Below are 16,805 nucleotides of genomic sequence, written 5' to 3'. Positions count from 1 at the left end.
CTGCAAATAATGCCTTAGTGGTATTGCGCTAAAGAGACATTCCGATACAATTGTTCAACAAGCGTAGGTAAACATTTAGTGTTCTAAAATCGTTTTATAATTTAGTAGTGTTCTAAACGTTGTTACGCATGCGCTGTAAAGTTGGAAAAGTATCATGGCGGAAAATAGTACAGTCTAGTTGCATCTATTTCAAAAATAAGAAGCAATTACGGTAAGTATCTTATGACGTTTGTACCCAATAAGTTAATTAAATCATACTGAATTGAGATGTTAACAGAATAACACAAAAATAAATAATGTGCTAAGGTAAATTACCAAAGTTTATCGGTTGAAAACGAAAGTAGAAAGTAGAGTCTTATTTGTAAACAGGTAAATTTTTGGGAGCGTGAGGCAAATCTTAAATAAAGTTTCCTTTTAAAAGGAAAGGCTTGCACAGTTGTGCCTTCATCCCAACATATTTAGTTGTTTTTATTTTTGTAAAAACGAATATTTTTGTCAAAACGATTTGAAATCTATTTTCTATTGTATAAAACTAATAAAGAAAATAATCAATCGTAAAAATACTAACATGGAGATCTATCTATCATACTGAAAGGAAACAAGTGTGCACATTTCATTTCCACTTCGTTACGTGGTACCAATTAATAAGCATCGCTATCTATATATCATCACGTGGTATGGTTAATGATATGCATGGACTATTTTTAGATTACCTCACCAAATTCAATAGATCTAAATATAACTTGATCGTGCACTAATATTCTGTGTGAATTGGACCACCCTTTGAAGACGGAATACTACTACAGTCAACATCCTCTATTGTATAAAACTAATACAGACAAAAAACAATTATAAAAGAAACTAACTTTTGCGTCTTGAAAAAGAATTGAAACGGAACAATTTCGTTTATAATTTAGGAAGTGGCTAGCAGTACGGGCCCGTACGGCTAGCCAAAAGTTCTAGCCGTACGTGAGTCACGTATGACTAGCCAGGACACACTGTATTGGCTAGCCGTACGGCACTTTTCAAAATTATATGGAAGTCGAAAATGCATATTTTATTTTGTGTCTTTACACGAGGATTTTAATCATGTCTCCGCATTTGTCCTAGTGTGTTCACTTTAATAAAGATGCTCCGCCATTTTGTAAAAAAATGAATAAATAATAAATAAGTAAATAGAAAGAATACTGGGAAAAAAACGGTGAAAAGCAAAAATAATTTAATGGAAGTGGCTAGCCGTACGGGCCCGTACGGCTAGCCAAAAGTTCTAGCCGTACGTGAGTCACATACGACTAGCCTGGACACACTGTATTGGCTAGCCGTACGGCACTTTTCAAAATTATATGGAAGTCGAAAATGCATTTGTTATTTTGTGTCTTTAAACAACGATTTTAATCAAATCTCCGAATTTGTCTTAGTGTGTTCACTTTAATAAAGATGCTCCGCAATTTTGCACAAAAAAATAAATATGAGTAAGCGTTGTATAATCTATCTTAATAAAATTGAATGTCAAAGTTGCATGTTATAACGTCCTTAATTTTCATGCTTATGAAAGATGAATTGTTAAATCTGTTAATTAAGCACATGGATCGAATAAATAATGATCGAAGGTAAGTAAATAAATAAATAAAAAGAATATTAAAAAAAAAAACGGTGAAAAGGAAAAATAATTTAATAAGAAAACTTTTCTTAACAAACTTCTATACCGGCGGTAATTGACGCAATTATCAGAGCCCAGCAACAATTTTTTTCGGTGTTTTTTTTTTTTTTCAGTTTAAAAATTAAACTTAATGAAACAAAAATAGATTATTATCAAATTTTGTAAACTATTTCAATTCATGTTGTTTAACTGCAACCAAACGCTATTTTTTCTCGACGTCTTGAGATGACAAAGTAAATTATTTACTGTAGCCAACACGTCGATCTAAAATGTAAACATTCTTGACTAAAACCCTCGCTTAAAGTCATAATTAACATATGCACTTTCGCCTTCAATATATATTTTTGAAAAGTGCCGTACGGCTAGCCAATACAGTGTGTCCTGGCTAGTCGTACATGACTCACGTACGGCTAGAACTTTTGGCTAGCCGTACGGGCCCGTACGGCTAGCCACTTCCTAATTTAATACAGAATAGATAATTTTAAATATCGAACATAAAAGCACAATCAATTAAAAGCCTTAATTAAGGCAAACTTTCCTTTATGATGCAGGGCTAGCACTGGCAATTTTTTACTTTGAGCCAATTCTTCGCGGAGAAAATTGCCTGCCTGTATTTTTATTTTCAAATCAGGCAATGGTACAGCATGGGATATTTAGAAAAGCATTAACTATTATCCAACTTATTTTGGTAGCTACATTTTTATTACATTAACAAATCTTACATATACATGTATGAGTATAATTTACAGTCAGTAATCATAATTTTAAGCTTAGAGGTCAGTAACTAAAAGTTACATGTAGGCAGCAAGGTTCCCTTAAAATCTAAGTCTGTGGCAAGGTAGTGACATAAGGTCAATCTTTTTTTTTTTTTCAGGAATACTCTGTATGTCAAATAAATTTCTTCTCAATTTTATATTTTTTGAGCCATAATTAGGTCAGATTTCAGGGCCAAAATCCCCTTCTTTGTAGTGGCCCAATAAAGGCTGCTTCCCCAACCAAACTAGCCTCTTTTTTTCCCCAGTTTGGTCCTCAAAATCCCCCAGTCTTTTGAAATTTCCCATAGAATTTAGAACAAAATTAAATGATGGTGTTGAATTTAGGTCTTTTACTGCCTTATTAGTATTTCCCACTGCTTTTTGCTGTCCTATTTTGAAGAACATTCCCACTGCTTTTTGCTTTTCTATTTTGAAGAACTTGTTAAAATTTTGCGTTAAATTTGAGACCCCTTTTCCCAAAGTATGCTAAAATCATGCATATTTTCCCCAAGAAAAAGGCCAAGGCCCCTTCCTCAAAAATGGTGTTTGGCCCTGGATTTTATTGGCAATAACACCCTCCAACCACCATCAAAAAAAAAAAATCAACAACAATTAACTCGTAATTCCTTCGATCTGTTTATCAACAACGATAAAATTTACAGGTCAAGTTGCCAACTGCAGAACATAATTTGTCGCCATTTCATACCCAAAATGCTGATTTGATTAGCGATAATCTTTAGATGCGGCTAGTTATTGTTTCATATTGAATATTAAGACCAATTACCCAGTGCATATTCAACAATCTGCCACAGGTATTTTTCACACCAATTAGTGTCGTATTTATCAGCTGATAACATGTAAACATACCCTGAGGTCAGTGTATTAGACTGTGTTACTGTTGATATCAATATTTCGTTCCGAATGGAAGTTACAAATATAAACCAGTCAATGACCCACAAAAAGTAGACTGTGTCGCTGTGTTTTGAGATAAGAAGTGATAAAACAGAAGTTGTAGATGGAAAACCAGATGTGTACTTTTCCATTCTTAAAATAGAAAATGCTAAATTTAGACTGGAGATTCCAAAAGTCATACTTTTCATAAGTTTGAGCCAATCGTGATTTTCTTGAGCCAATTTAATTATTTTGGAGCCAATTTGCTCATTGGCTCCTGCCAGCGCGAGCCCTGTGATGGACAAACTTCTATACCGTCGGTAATTGACGCATTTATCAGAGCCTAACAACAATTATTTTCGGCGTTTTTTTATTTGAAAATTAAACTAAATGAAACAAAAAAAATATATCCACGTTTTGTAAACTATCTCAATTGATGTTATTTAACTGCAACCAAACGCTATTTTTTATCGACGTCTTGAGATGACAGAAATATATGCTGTATTCGTATACTTTCTTTACTGTAGCCAACAAGGCGATTAATCTCTAAAAAGTAAACATACGAAGACAATTGCTGTGTCTTGTACAAATCCTCGCATAACATATGCATTCTCGACTTCCATATATTTTTGAAAAGTGCCGTACGGCTAGCCAATACAGTGTGTCCTGGCTAGTCGTACGTGACTCACGTACGGCTAGAACTTTTGGCTAGCCGTACGGAGCCGTGGCTGCAAGCCAAAAAGCAGCAATTGACATTACGCCAGAGAAGGGATCGCTCCGCCCACTGATTCACGTGACCCGGTCAGTAAGAGCCTTAGACAAAAATTAATTAATACGCTACCGATGTATTTGCAAAGCTGTTGTGCCAATAATGTTACCAATGAATAAACTTTTGATGCTTTTAATGGTTTTATTGAATAGTAGATCTGTAATTAAATGTACTACGGTATTCTTAAAAATTAAAAAAATCTGTATTTACGCATTAATGACGCATGAAACGTTTTGCAAAGATGGTGTTATTTTTTGTTGACTTCAAATGAAAATTTAAAACTGACAAAATATCATTATAACTTACAAATTCAAAGAGAGACTATAATTATGTAGAAACGTATATGATTATGTTATGATTGTTTATTTTGAAATTGAAGTAGCGAAACATAAAATCATGGAACTAAATATAAATTGTTTATATATCTGTGATAAAACAGTAAAGTTATATTAGTGACACAAATAAAGTTAAACTCATTTTTCGGATTTTATGGCAAAATTCAGTTTTAATGATACATTAATTTGTTCATGAATTGTTAAAATGGATTCAGAAAATTGCATGCCCTTGCTAACTTTTTATGATATATGATTATTTATTGCTTACATACATTTGATATGATTCACGACAAAACACAACGTTATTCTCTTTAAGATAAACATCACATATATTATTTATATTATTAGACATGATGTTATTGGAATGAGTTTCGTATTTTAGCAGATCTATTTGAATGTTCAATATTAATTTCTTGAACTTTAATAGAAATATTCAGGTTAGATAATTTCACCCATTTTTTTTTTATTATTTTTACTCGTTATATTTGCATTTTTACGGCTGCGTTTTTATTGACGCTAAACATTATTAACAAAAGATTGTCATATCACCTGGATATTCTGGGACCTTATAATATGTAATGTGATTATTAATAGATAGAATGGGAAAAAGTGAATTTGTTTAAACCTTTTCCCTTTTCAATGCATTGTGTTATAGCCAGAATAAATGTTTCGTACTTGTTATTACCATATGTATAGAAAATTATTGACTTATTGTATAATAAACTAATGTCACTATATTTGTTAACTTAATTATATATGATCAAAATTAAAAAAATTTCATTCTAAATTACTTCTGCACCATTGTCTTAGACACGTAGCTTGTCTAAGGAAAATGGTGGACATCGTAGGCATCTTAGCGTAGAACTGATAACAATCGCTGAATGGCTTATCTCTGTGACCCCTGCCTGTTTGATTGACAGGCGGCGTAATGTCAATTATCAATCTGTTTCTCAAATTAATTCTTTATATTAATTAGTAATTGTAACATCTAGTCCATTTGTATGGGGATATCGTTATTATTCAAATGTCTCTGATAATAGTGATTTTTTTCCCAATTCTCAAAGGAAGGAAAGTTCTAGCCATACGTGAGTCACATACGGCTACCCCTGACACACTGTATTGGCTAGCCATATGGCACTATTTTATATGGAAGTCGAAAATGCATGTTATTTTGTGTCTTTAAACAATAATTTTAACCAAGAAACAGCAGTTGTCTACAGTAAAAAAAGTATGAATATCTATCTTTGGCGAAAAGTTAGAGCGTTTGGTTGCACCACAAATGTATATACATTTTGTTTCAATAAGTAATAGAAAGAGCATCGAAACACGAGGCAATCTGATTTGTACGAGGGTGCGTAGTCCCTGAGTATTAATCAGATTTGCTGAGTGTTTTGATGTTCTTTCTCTTTTGTATCATAGTCAAACATAAATACACGTTCCCTGTTGTCACAATATGGAAACCCCGGCAAAAAGGCACCTATAAACGAACATCTATATGATATTTCTGTCTCTTTCCCTTTCTTTGCCGTCAATATATGTAAACCCCAGCAAAAATGAACCAATCAATGGGCATGCTCTGGAGTGCGGGTAACTAATACCTGCACTCCAGTTAACGCACTATGCATGTATATCTATGCAATTTAACTCTGACACATTTTCAACTGAAAGGTACCCAAACTATGATACAAGTTTAATTTTCAACACCTTTAAAAATGAAAAAAGCACCGGATATAATTGTTGTTGAGCTCTGATAATTGCGTCAATTACCCACAATAGAAGTTTGTCTATCTTTAAGGAAAGTTTGCATGTTCTGTGAAACGCATTCTAAAATTCTATTTTCAGTCCCTGGGTTAGCCCAACAAATTTTGCACTTTAGGGCTTTATATTATATAGACGATGGTTGCCTTCTTGCACAACCAACTTACGATTCAAAACAATGCGGAAAGTTTTCCTTCTATGTGTATGTGCCAGGGAGCAGAATCTTGTCGCTTACTTTGACGGCTTCAAAAAGTTATTTAAACTCAATAATTCTTGAAAAAAAATACATACCTGCAAAGCTTATTCCAAATAGAATTAATTTAAGAGAAAATTGATCACAAAAATGTATGTTTTAAATACATAACGCTTATGAATTCCTACACATATCAACGTTTTTTGTTTTACACCGCTAAAACTTTTCGATAAATCTCACTAGCATTAAGTATTTACTGCGGGAAATCCGTTGTTAACTCGCCGAATGGTTTTGTGGTTGTAAATATAAAAACTGTTGCACGTTGTTTTTGGTGCAAAAGTTTTATTTAGCCATTTATAATAATCAATATTGAAGATCAGGAGCTAGGGTATCTAGGCAAGGCCATCCTTAAAAAAATGTTTGTTTGCAGTAACCCGACCCAGAATTTTCAAGGTGGGTAGGTAGGTCGATTTTTTTTTTTTTTTATTGAACTGTACTCCCAAATAAACATGGAATTCAAAATGCTTGACAATATATGCTTTGACGATCTGGTAACAATTTATTAATTGATAACTGAATTCTAATTTAATAAGAACCACATTTTATTTCTTATATTAACCTTTAAAAGAAAGAAAACAAAACACATGGCATAATTTTCTGATTCAAAAAAGTAATTTTTCATCCAGACCATGAAAAAAAATTTGAGTAGGGGCAAATTTTGTGAGTCGTCGCGTTACTGCAAACGAACATTTTTTTAAGGATGGCCCAATGACTCAAAAGTTTAGCATAGATTATTACACACGTGATGTTTTGATACTGTCATTTTGCAATGGATTAATACTGTTTGGCTATCTAAATGAACTAACGTACATTTGACGAGGATTTTTACAAATTTATTAGAAAGTTTGTCAGTTAACTGTTAAATCTGCTTCAGTTCGTATGAATTGAGAATTTGACAATTCTGAAAAAACTGTTTGTTATAGTTACGTATGATGTTTTGATTGAACAGTTATTGCAAAAAATAATTTATTTGTAATACAATATTGTTTTGTATTGCGCATACAAATATAGTTTTTAATATAATACAGTATTATATTAAAAACTATATTTGTATGCGCAATACAAAACAATATTCATTCATGCGCAATACTCATTCGTTTCGAATAAACTGCCGTTCAGTCGGGTAATTTTCCCAAAAATTCAACCAGTGCCAGTGCACAAGAATCATAACTCTGCCTTGCCTAATTCTGGAGTTATTGTCCTTTGTTTATTTTTAGCTCACCTGTCACAAAGTGACAGGGTGAGCTTTTGTGATCGCTTTTCGTCCGGCGTCCGTCCGTCCGGGCAAACAAGAGGATACTTGTTGGGTACCTCCAACACACGAGAGGACACTAGAGGACACTAGTTCATTCATTCCGTCAGTATTGTTGGGTACTTATGTACTCTTGTTGGGTACCTTTAAACAAAAGAAGCACCCATTCGTAGGAACCGTCGTTCGTCCGTCGTCCGTCCATAAACTTTTACTTTAAATGACATCTCCTCATAAACCACTAAGCCAATTTCATCCAAACTTCACAGGAATGTTCTTTTGGTGGTCACCTTTAAAAAATTGTTCAAAGAATTTAATTCCATGCAGAACCCATGGCAACCGAAAGAAAAAAAATAAATATCTGCTTTTAAAAAACCCAAAGAGCTAGAGCTTAGATATTTGGCATGAAACATCTTCTAGTGAGTGTCTACCAAGTTTTTTCAAATAAAAGCCCTGGGGTCAAAATTGGACCCGCCCAAGGGGGTCATTGATTTTCCCTATATGCATAAAGAACAAACTTAAAAAATCTTCTTTTAAAGAACCCATAGAGCTAAAGCTAAGATATTTAGCATGAAACTTCTTCTAATAAGTGTCTACCAAGTTTGTTCAAATAAAAGCCTTGGGGTCACAATTGGCCCCGCCCCAGGGGGTTATTGATATTCCCTATATGCATATAGTAAAAACTTAAAAAATCTTCTTTTAAAGAACCCATAGAGCTAGAGCTAAGATATTAAGCATGAAACATGTTCTAATGAGTGTCTACCAAGTTTGTTCAAATTAAAGCCCTGGGGTCAAAATTGACCCCGCCCCGGGGGTCATTGATTTTCCTAATATGTATATAGCAAAAACCCAAAATTAATAGCTAGAGTTTAGATATTAAGCATGAAACATCTTCTACTGAGTGTCTACAAAGTTTGTTCAAATAAAAGCCCTGGGGTTAAAACTGGCCCCACCCCAGAGGTGTCATTGTTTTTAACTATATGTGTATAGTAAAAACTTAAAAAATCTTCTTTTAAAAAACCCAATGAGCTAGAGGTTAGATTTTAAGCAGGAAACATCTTTTTGTTGGTGTTGACCAAGTCTGTTCAAATTAAAGCCCTTGAGTTAAAATTGGCCCTGCTAGAGGGGGGGGGGGGGTCATTATTTTCATTACATGTGTGTAGTAAAAACTTAACATCATATGGGTGTCTTCCAAGTTTGTTCAAGTAAAAGCCCTGGGGTTTAAACTGGCCTTGCTCTGGGGGCCTATATACAGGTGAGCGACCTCAGGGCCATTGTTTTATTTATTTATTCCACTCCGATAATGCTGTTATGAAACAAGCTTCTTTGGCCATTATCATTATTTATTCAATGTGCTTAATTAACAAAAATGATTGAATAACTCATCTTTCAAACAAATGAATTATTTAATCATAAATATAACTTAGCATGTACTTAGTGTAACCGTCATGAAACTTTGACACTTTTATCAAGATTTAACAACGCTTGCATTTCCTACCTTCTGTTCATTCTTTTTTTACAAAATGGCGGAACATCTTTATTAAAGGAAACACTCAAGGACATATGCGGGTACTTGGTTAAATTCCCGGTTTAAAGACACAAAGAACATATGCATATTTGACTTTCATTATAATTTTGAAAAGAGCCGTACGGCTAGCCAATACAGTGTGTCCTAGCTAGTTGAAAGTGACACACATATGACTAAAACTTTTGGCCCGTTCGGCTAGCCACTTCAAAATTATAAACCAATTACATTTCTTTCTTTATTTCAGACCTGAATCTAACCAGGTTCTTTAAAAATTTAACCAGTATCTGACCATTATCAGATCATTTTCTGACCAAAATCTAAGCAACCAGGCTAAAATATTTTAGGGTCATTGTGGCCCTTTGTATTAAAATATGGGGGTCATTTGTAATAATTAAGGGTCAAATTTAAAATCAAAGGGCAGTTTGGGAAATGAGGGTTGAATAATTGTTGTCATTTGGGCCACCAATTCATGAAAATTTGGTTGTCCGAAATAAAAACTGGTTGCCCTAATATTTTTATCAGAACATCTCTAAGCAATTATTGATCAAAAATGCAAACTTATCTTCAGTAAAAAACAGTTATAGATGTAAGCAAACTAATTGTATTTGATATCTTGCATTTTATCTCTTACTTGTTGACATTTTGATGAATACTTTCTGCAATTTTTAGCTCGACTTTTTTTTGAAAAAAAAAGGAAAGGTATTGCTACTAAGTCGCAGCGGCGTTGCCGCTGTTGTCCGCAAACTTGTACCTGGATCATACCTTTTTTATTTCTTGGTGTATTGTCTTCATACTTGGCCACAACAACCTTTGGGACAAGACCTTTCAGTAGACCACACTAACCTTGACCTTCATCCATAAATGACCTTGACCTTCAAGGTTAAAAGTCCAAATTTTGCTTGTTCATGTTGTTATTGGCTGTAACTTTGTTATGTTTGAATGGATTGTCTTCAAACTTGAACATAATAATCTTCAAGGATATCCCTTAAAAATAACCCGACAGACCTTGGCCTTCACTCATAAATGACCTTGACTTTGAAGGTCAAATTATTGAAATTTTAATTTTTTTTTGGCTATTATTGGCTGTAACTTTGAATGGATTGTCTTCAAACTTGAACATAATAATCTTCAAGGATAACCCTTATAAATAACTAGACACACCTTGACATTCACTCATAAATGACCTTGACTATGAAGGTCAAATTCTTGAAATTTTCATTTTTTGTCTATTATTCGGCTGTAACTTTGTTATTTTTGAATGGATTGTCTTCAAACTTGAACATAATAATCTTCAAGGATAACACTTAAAAATAACCAGACAGACCTTGACCTTCACTCATTAATGACCTTTACCTTTTCATTGTTTTTGCTGTAACTGGCTGTAACTTTGCTATTATTGAAGGGATCAACTTCATATTATAACAGAACATACTTAAGGACAAGACACCAGCACGTGACACCACCAGCACATGACTCCACATCGTGACTCCATCACGTGACTCCACCACGTGTCTCAACCACGTGACTCCACCATGTGACTTCACCACGCGACTACCATGTGACTCTACCACATGATTCCACCATGTGACTAGAAATTGTTGAATTGATTTTGGCCGCTCAATGTGGCCCAAATAATAGCTACTTCTGTATATGAACATTTCTAACAACAAATCTCAGGGCCAATATGGCTCTCTAGAGATTGTAACAATGCTTTCATTTTAAGTCAAAGTTCATGGTCCCTTAACTGGACCCAGCTTTCAGGGCATACATGTACAAGTGTTTGTGATCAGTCATAGTTAATGTTGGTTTTCCTTTGATTCTTACAAATTGTATCTAAAAATATTTTTTTTTCTTTCTAGAAATCAAGATGGCACATGAGATAAATATAAAGAACAACAAATACCGGCAGTGGGTTAAGGCTGGCCTAGGCTTGGGTTATCTTAAAGAGGGACTTGCGCCATTTTGTGATGCCATAGGAAGACAGCAGCACAGCGATATTATAAACCAAATACAACAAACTAAGACTCCTCAACCAAACAAAACATGTGGCGCCTGTCAGATAACAAATCTACAGCCAGATCATGTCCGAGTCTCAAAAGGGAAATGTCCCCTCAATCAAGATAAATGTAACTGTTGTTTTCCTAATAATAAGAGACCCTGTCCAAACTATGTATGTGGTGCCATCTATGACAGCATTATACAGTATCATGCATCAATACCACCGGCACCTTTTTGGAAAAACAGTGATGTCAAACAGTGGTCGACAGACCCCTGGAGTGTCATTAAATGTTTTATAAATGCTCCTGGGTACAAGGACAAGACATCAGCAGTCGACACTGATTGTACTGGGTTGCTTCATGTTATCATAAATAACAAGTACTTTCATAGCCATATTGGATGCAATGTTACAGGACCAAACAATCTTTTTTTAAAGGTAACTTGATTTGTATACTATAATTATGTTTATTTTAAATTTTGTAGAATATTAAGCTTTACTGTAATATTAAGTCTGTTAATTAAGTATAAAAGCAAAAGATAATATTTTTACCTTAGAGCAGTTATTGGTTAACTCTTTATTATACCCCCAAAAACGAAGTTTGGTGGGTATATATATAGGAGTCACCCGGTGGTCGGTTTGTTGGTCGGTCCAGCGGTCCGTTGCATTTTCCTTGTCCAGAGCATAACTTGAAAACTAATGGTTGGAAGTCAATATAACTTAATACAATGGTCAAGCACATTGAGAGGAAGTGCAGTGCACAAGAACCATAACTCCATCTTGACTAATTATAGAGTTACTGTCCCTTGTTACTTTTCCTTGTCCAGAGCATAACTTAAAAACTACTGGTTGGAATTCAAAACAACTCCATACAATTGTCAAGCAAAATAAGGTAAAGTGCAGTGCACAAGAACCATAACTGTATCTAAAGTAATTACAGAGTTATTGCCCTTCGTTACTTTTCTATTGCTTTCTTTTGTCCGGACCATAACTTGGAGACTAATGGTTGGAATTCAAAATAACATCATACAATGGTCAAGCACATTGAGAGGAAGTGCAGTGCACAAGAACCATAACTCCATATTGACTAATTACAGAGTTACTGCCCTTTGTTACTTTTCCTGCCAGAGCATAACTTGAAAACTACTGGTTGGAATTCAAAACAACTTCATACAATTGTCAAGCAAAATAAGGTAAAGTGCAGTGCACAAGAACCATAACTTCATCTTGACTAATTACAGAGTTATTGCCCTTTGTTACTTTTCCATTGCTTTTTTTGTCCGGAGCATGACTTGAAGACAAATGATTTGAATTCAATATAATTTCATACAATGGTCAAGCACAGTTAGAGGAAGTGCAGTGCACAAGAACCGTAACTTCATCTTGACTAATTACAGAGTTATTGCCCTTTGGGATTTTTCCTTGTCCGGACCATTACTTGAAAACTACTGGTTGGAATTCAGTACAACTTCATACAGTTGTCAAGCACATTAAAAGGAAGTGCAGTGCACAAGAACCATAATACCATGTTGACAAATTACCGAGTTATTGCCCTTTGATACTTTTCCTTGTCCAGAGCATAACTTAAAACGTACTGGTTGGAATTCAAAAACACTTGATACAATGATCAAGCACAATAAGAGGAAGTGCAATGCACAAGAACTATAACTCTGTCCAGAGAAATTATAGAGTTATTGCCCTTTGTTGCTTTTCCATTGCTTTTTTCTTGTCCAGAGCATAACCTGAAAACTACTATTTCAGACAATGGTCAAGTATATTGAGAGGAAGCACAGTGTACAGAAATCATAACTCTTTCTGAACTTATCTAAAAGTTTTTGCCCTTTGTTACTTTTTATTGTCCAGTGCATAACTTGAAGATTAATGGTTGGAATTCAATGAAACTTCATACAATGGTCAAGGGCAGTGCGATGAAGTGCAGTACACAAGAACCATAACTCTATTTGGACTGATTACAGTTATTGCCCTTTGTTACTTTTTTGTCCTGTGCATAACTTGAAAACTTGTTGTTGGAATTCAATACAACTTCATACAATGGTCAAGTGCAATGAGAGGAAGTGCAGTGTTCAATAACCATAACTCCATCTTCAGTATTTATAAAGTTATTGCCCTTTTTTCCTTTTCCTTGTCTTTCTGGACTTATTGCAGAGTAATTCAATAAAACTTCATCAATGGCCAACCACATTGAAAGGAAATGCAATATACAAGAACCACAACTCTCTTTAATTGTCCACAACCATGAATGTATTTCAATTGTTTTACAAGGTATTCTGTTACTAGTAACATCCTCATTTCCGAAGCAGTCTTGTGGGGGTATTAATCACATTTAGTGATAGTTCTAGTTGAATTTTTAAAAGAGTTTACCCATTACCACACTAAGATGAAACAAGATATGTTTGTAAAACATGTATGCCCCCTATCAGCAGCCAATTAGTCATGTGATAAGGTTATTATGCATGACGTCTGACCCAGTGATCAAACAATTAATAAGGGTTATAAAGTATCTACTGGTCATGACCTTGACCTTTTTGACCCCTTGACCAAAACTCAATAGGGTCATCTGCTGGTCACGACCAATCATCATACAAAGTTTGAAGTTCCTAGGCCTAGGCATTTTTAGTAAAATTGATCAGAAACCGTTTTAACCTACAAGGTCAATTGTGACCTTGACCTTTGACCCCAAAAACAATAGGGGTCATCTGCTGGTCATGACCAATCAGCATGCCAAGTTTGAAGTTCTTAGGCCTAAGGGTTCTTCTTATTATTGATCGGAAACCGTTTTTAACATACAAGGTCAATGTGACCTTGACCTTGACCCCAAAATAAAAGGGGTTCATCTGCTGGTCATGACCAATCACCATGCCAAGTTTGAAGTTTCTAGGCCAAAGCGTTCTTTAGTTATTGACCAGAAACCGTTTTTACTTACAAGGTCATTGTGACCTTGACCCTTTGACCCCTTGATCCCAAAATCAATAGGAGTAATCTGCTGGTCATGACAAATCAACCATACCAAAGTTTGAAGTTCCTAGGCCTAAGCGTTCTTGAGTTATTGATCAGAAAACCGTTTTTACCTTAAAAGGTCAATGTGACCTTGACCTTTGACCCCAAAATCAATAGGGGTCATCTGCTGGTCATGACCAATCACCATGCCAAGTTTGAAGTTTCTAGGCCGAAGCGTTCTTTAGTTATTGATCAGAAACTGTTTTTACTTACAAAGTCATTGTGACCTTGATCTTTGACCCCTTGATCCCCCAAAATTCAATAGGAGTAATCTGCTGGTCATGACAAATCACCATACCAAGTTTGAAGTTCCTAGGCCTTAAGGTTCTTTAGGTATTGATCGGAAACCGTTTTTACCTACAAGGTCAATGTGACCTTGACCTTTGACCCCTTGACCCCAAAATCAATAAGGGTCATCTACTGATCATGACCAATCACCATACCAAGTTTTGAAGTTCCTAGGCCTTAAGGTTCTTTAGTTATTGATTCGGAAACCGTTTTTGCTTTCAAGGTCAATGTGACCTTGACCTTTGACCCCTTGACCCCAAATCAATAGGGGTCATCTACTGGTCATGACCAATCACCATACCAAGTTTTGAAGTTCCTAGGCCTTTAGGTTCTTTAGTTATTGATCGGAAACCGTTTTTGCTTTCAAGGTCAATGTGACCTTGACCTTGACCCCTTGACCCCAAAATCAATAGGGGTCATCTACTGGTCATGACCAATCACCATACCAAGTTTGAAGTTCCTAGGCCTAAGGGTTCTTTAGTTATCACTCGGAAACCATTTGGTCTACGGACCGACGGACCGACGGACCGACGGACCGACAAGTGCAAAGCAATATACCCCCTTTTTTTCAAAATGGGGGCATAATTATATACATGTATAACTATGAGGTTAATGCAGTTTAATTTTGCCAGAGAACCAATTTGCAACAAATGAATAATGATTCAAAATTGTTACGCATAAATTTGTATTCTTAAATATATTTCAGAAATACAATCTTTTCGCTAGCTCTTATTTTTGTGGGAAGGAAACAAAAACTATTTCTATTTTAAGCCTCACTGTAAAATGTACAGAAGTAGGTTATTTGTGCTTTATAAGTAAATGCAACACGTAAATACCATAACTTCAGTAAAATAATTATAAAATTTATCAAAAACCATTTCTATTCCATTTGCTTTTATATAATCTGCAGTTTAAACACAATCATAATAATGATTATTATGGTAAGTTCTTTAAAGTAACTCCTTATTTACAGTTTTAATTCTCAACTTAGGAATTGTGTTTAGTCTCATTGCTGAACACTGTATTTATGTGAATGTTGTACTATTTGTTTTCTGTATATTAGGTACGGCAGTATCGAAATGAAATTTTTCACTCTAGCTCTATGGAGTTAGAGGAGAGCAAGGCTAATTGTTATATCGATGACATGATAGCTGTTCTACAAGATGGTAAAGAACTTGTACATCGACAAGATGCACAACAAGCTGTCAGGAAACTTCAAGATGTAAGTGTACATAAAGAATTATATTTGAAATCTTTAAGTTGTAATAATTTAAAATAAGCTCAGCTCTAAATTCAGGTAAATTTATGATAATAGAATAAAATGCTTTAATTTGTTTCATTATAATCAAATTTAAATAACAACTGCCTTAAATTAACTTTTATCAATGAAATCAAGTAAAAATACCTACAAAATGTAAATATAAATGTATATCTTAGTTTTTAGCTCATCTGTCACAAAGTGACAGGGTGAGCTTTTGTGATCGCTTTTCGTCCGTCGTCTGTCAGTCCGTCCGTAAACTTTTACTTTAAATGACATCTCCTCATAAACCACTAAGCCAATTTTATCCAAACTTCACAGGAATGTTCGTTTGGTGGTCACCTTTAAAAATTGTTCAAAGAATTTAATTCCATGCAGAACTCTGGTTGCCATGGCAAACGAAAGAAAAAACTTTAAATATCTTCTTTTAAAAAACCATAAGAGCTAGAGCTTAGATATTTGGCATGAAACATCTTCTAGTGAGCGTCTACCAAGTTTGTTCAAATAAAAGCCCTGGGGTCAAAATTGGCCCCGCCCCGGGGGGTCATTGATTTTCCCTATATGCATATAGTAAAAACTTAAAAAATCTTCTTTTAAAGAACTCAAAGAGCTATGGCTAAGATATTGAGCATCGAACATGTTCTAATAGTTGTCTACCAAGTTTGTTCAAATTAAAGCCCTGGGGTCAAAATTGGCCCCGCCCTTGGGTGGGGGTCATTGATTTTCCCTATATGCATATACAGTACTGGACACGCGAAACCCGCACAATTCGCATATTTGCGGCGAACTCTCATGCTTTAAAACGCGAGCGAATTCCCGGCAACTTGAGACAATTGCCGCGAATTCAACTCGCGGCGATTTTGCCGTGAACATTTGCCGTGATTCGCGGGGAATAATACATGTTCATTTGTATAATAAATGTAGATCTATTTATAATTGTACTCTGTGAACTTGAAACCAGATATACATGTACAAGTACGAAAATTAATTAGTAGATCTACATGAAGTTGTATCAAGAAAATCTTGTAATTTGCTAAAATGCCCTTT

General features: G+C 34.8%; 1 protein-coding gene across 1 annotated transcript; it reads left to right on the top strand.

Moving 5' to 3' along the window:
• Positions 1-111: 111 nt before the first annotated feature.
• Positions 112-15,794, top strand: LOC132732848 (uncharacterized). Its single transcript, XM_060719367.1, has 3 exons — positions 112-211; positions 11,058-11,632; positions 15,564-15,794. The coding sequence occupies exons 2-3, from the start codon at positions 11,066-11,068 to the stop codon at positions 15,777-15,779; spliced, it is 783 nt and encodes a 260-aa protein (XP_060575350.1). The 5' UTR covers positions 112-211; positions 11,058-11,065; the 3' UTR covers positions 15,780-15,794.
• Positions 15,795-16,805: the final 1,011 nt, after the last annotated feature.

The sequence above is a fragment of the Ruditapes philippinarum genome, unplaced genomic scaffold (genome assembly GCF_026571515.1).
Source record: "Ruditapes philippinarum isolate M1 unplaced genomic scaffold, ASM2657151v2 ctg12598_1_1_1_1, whole genome shotgun sequence".
NCBI classification, from domain to species: domain Eukaryota; kingdom Metazoa; phylum Mollusca; class Bivalvia; order Venerida; family Veneridae; genus Ruditapes; species Ruditapes philippinarum.
This window is presented reverse-complemented; position numbering and strand designations above follow the sequence as displayed.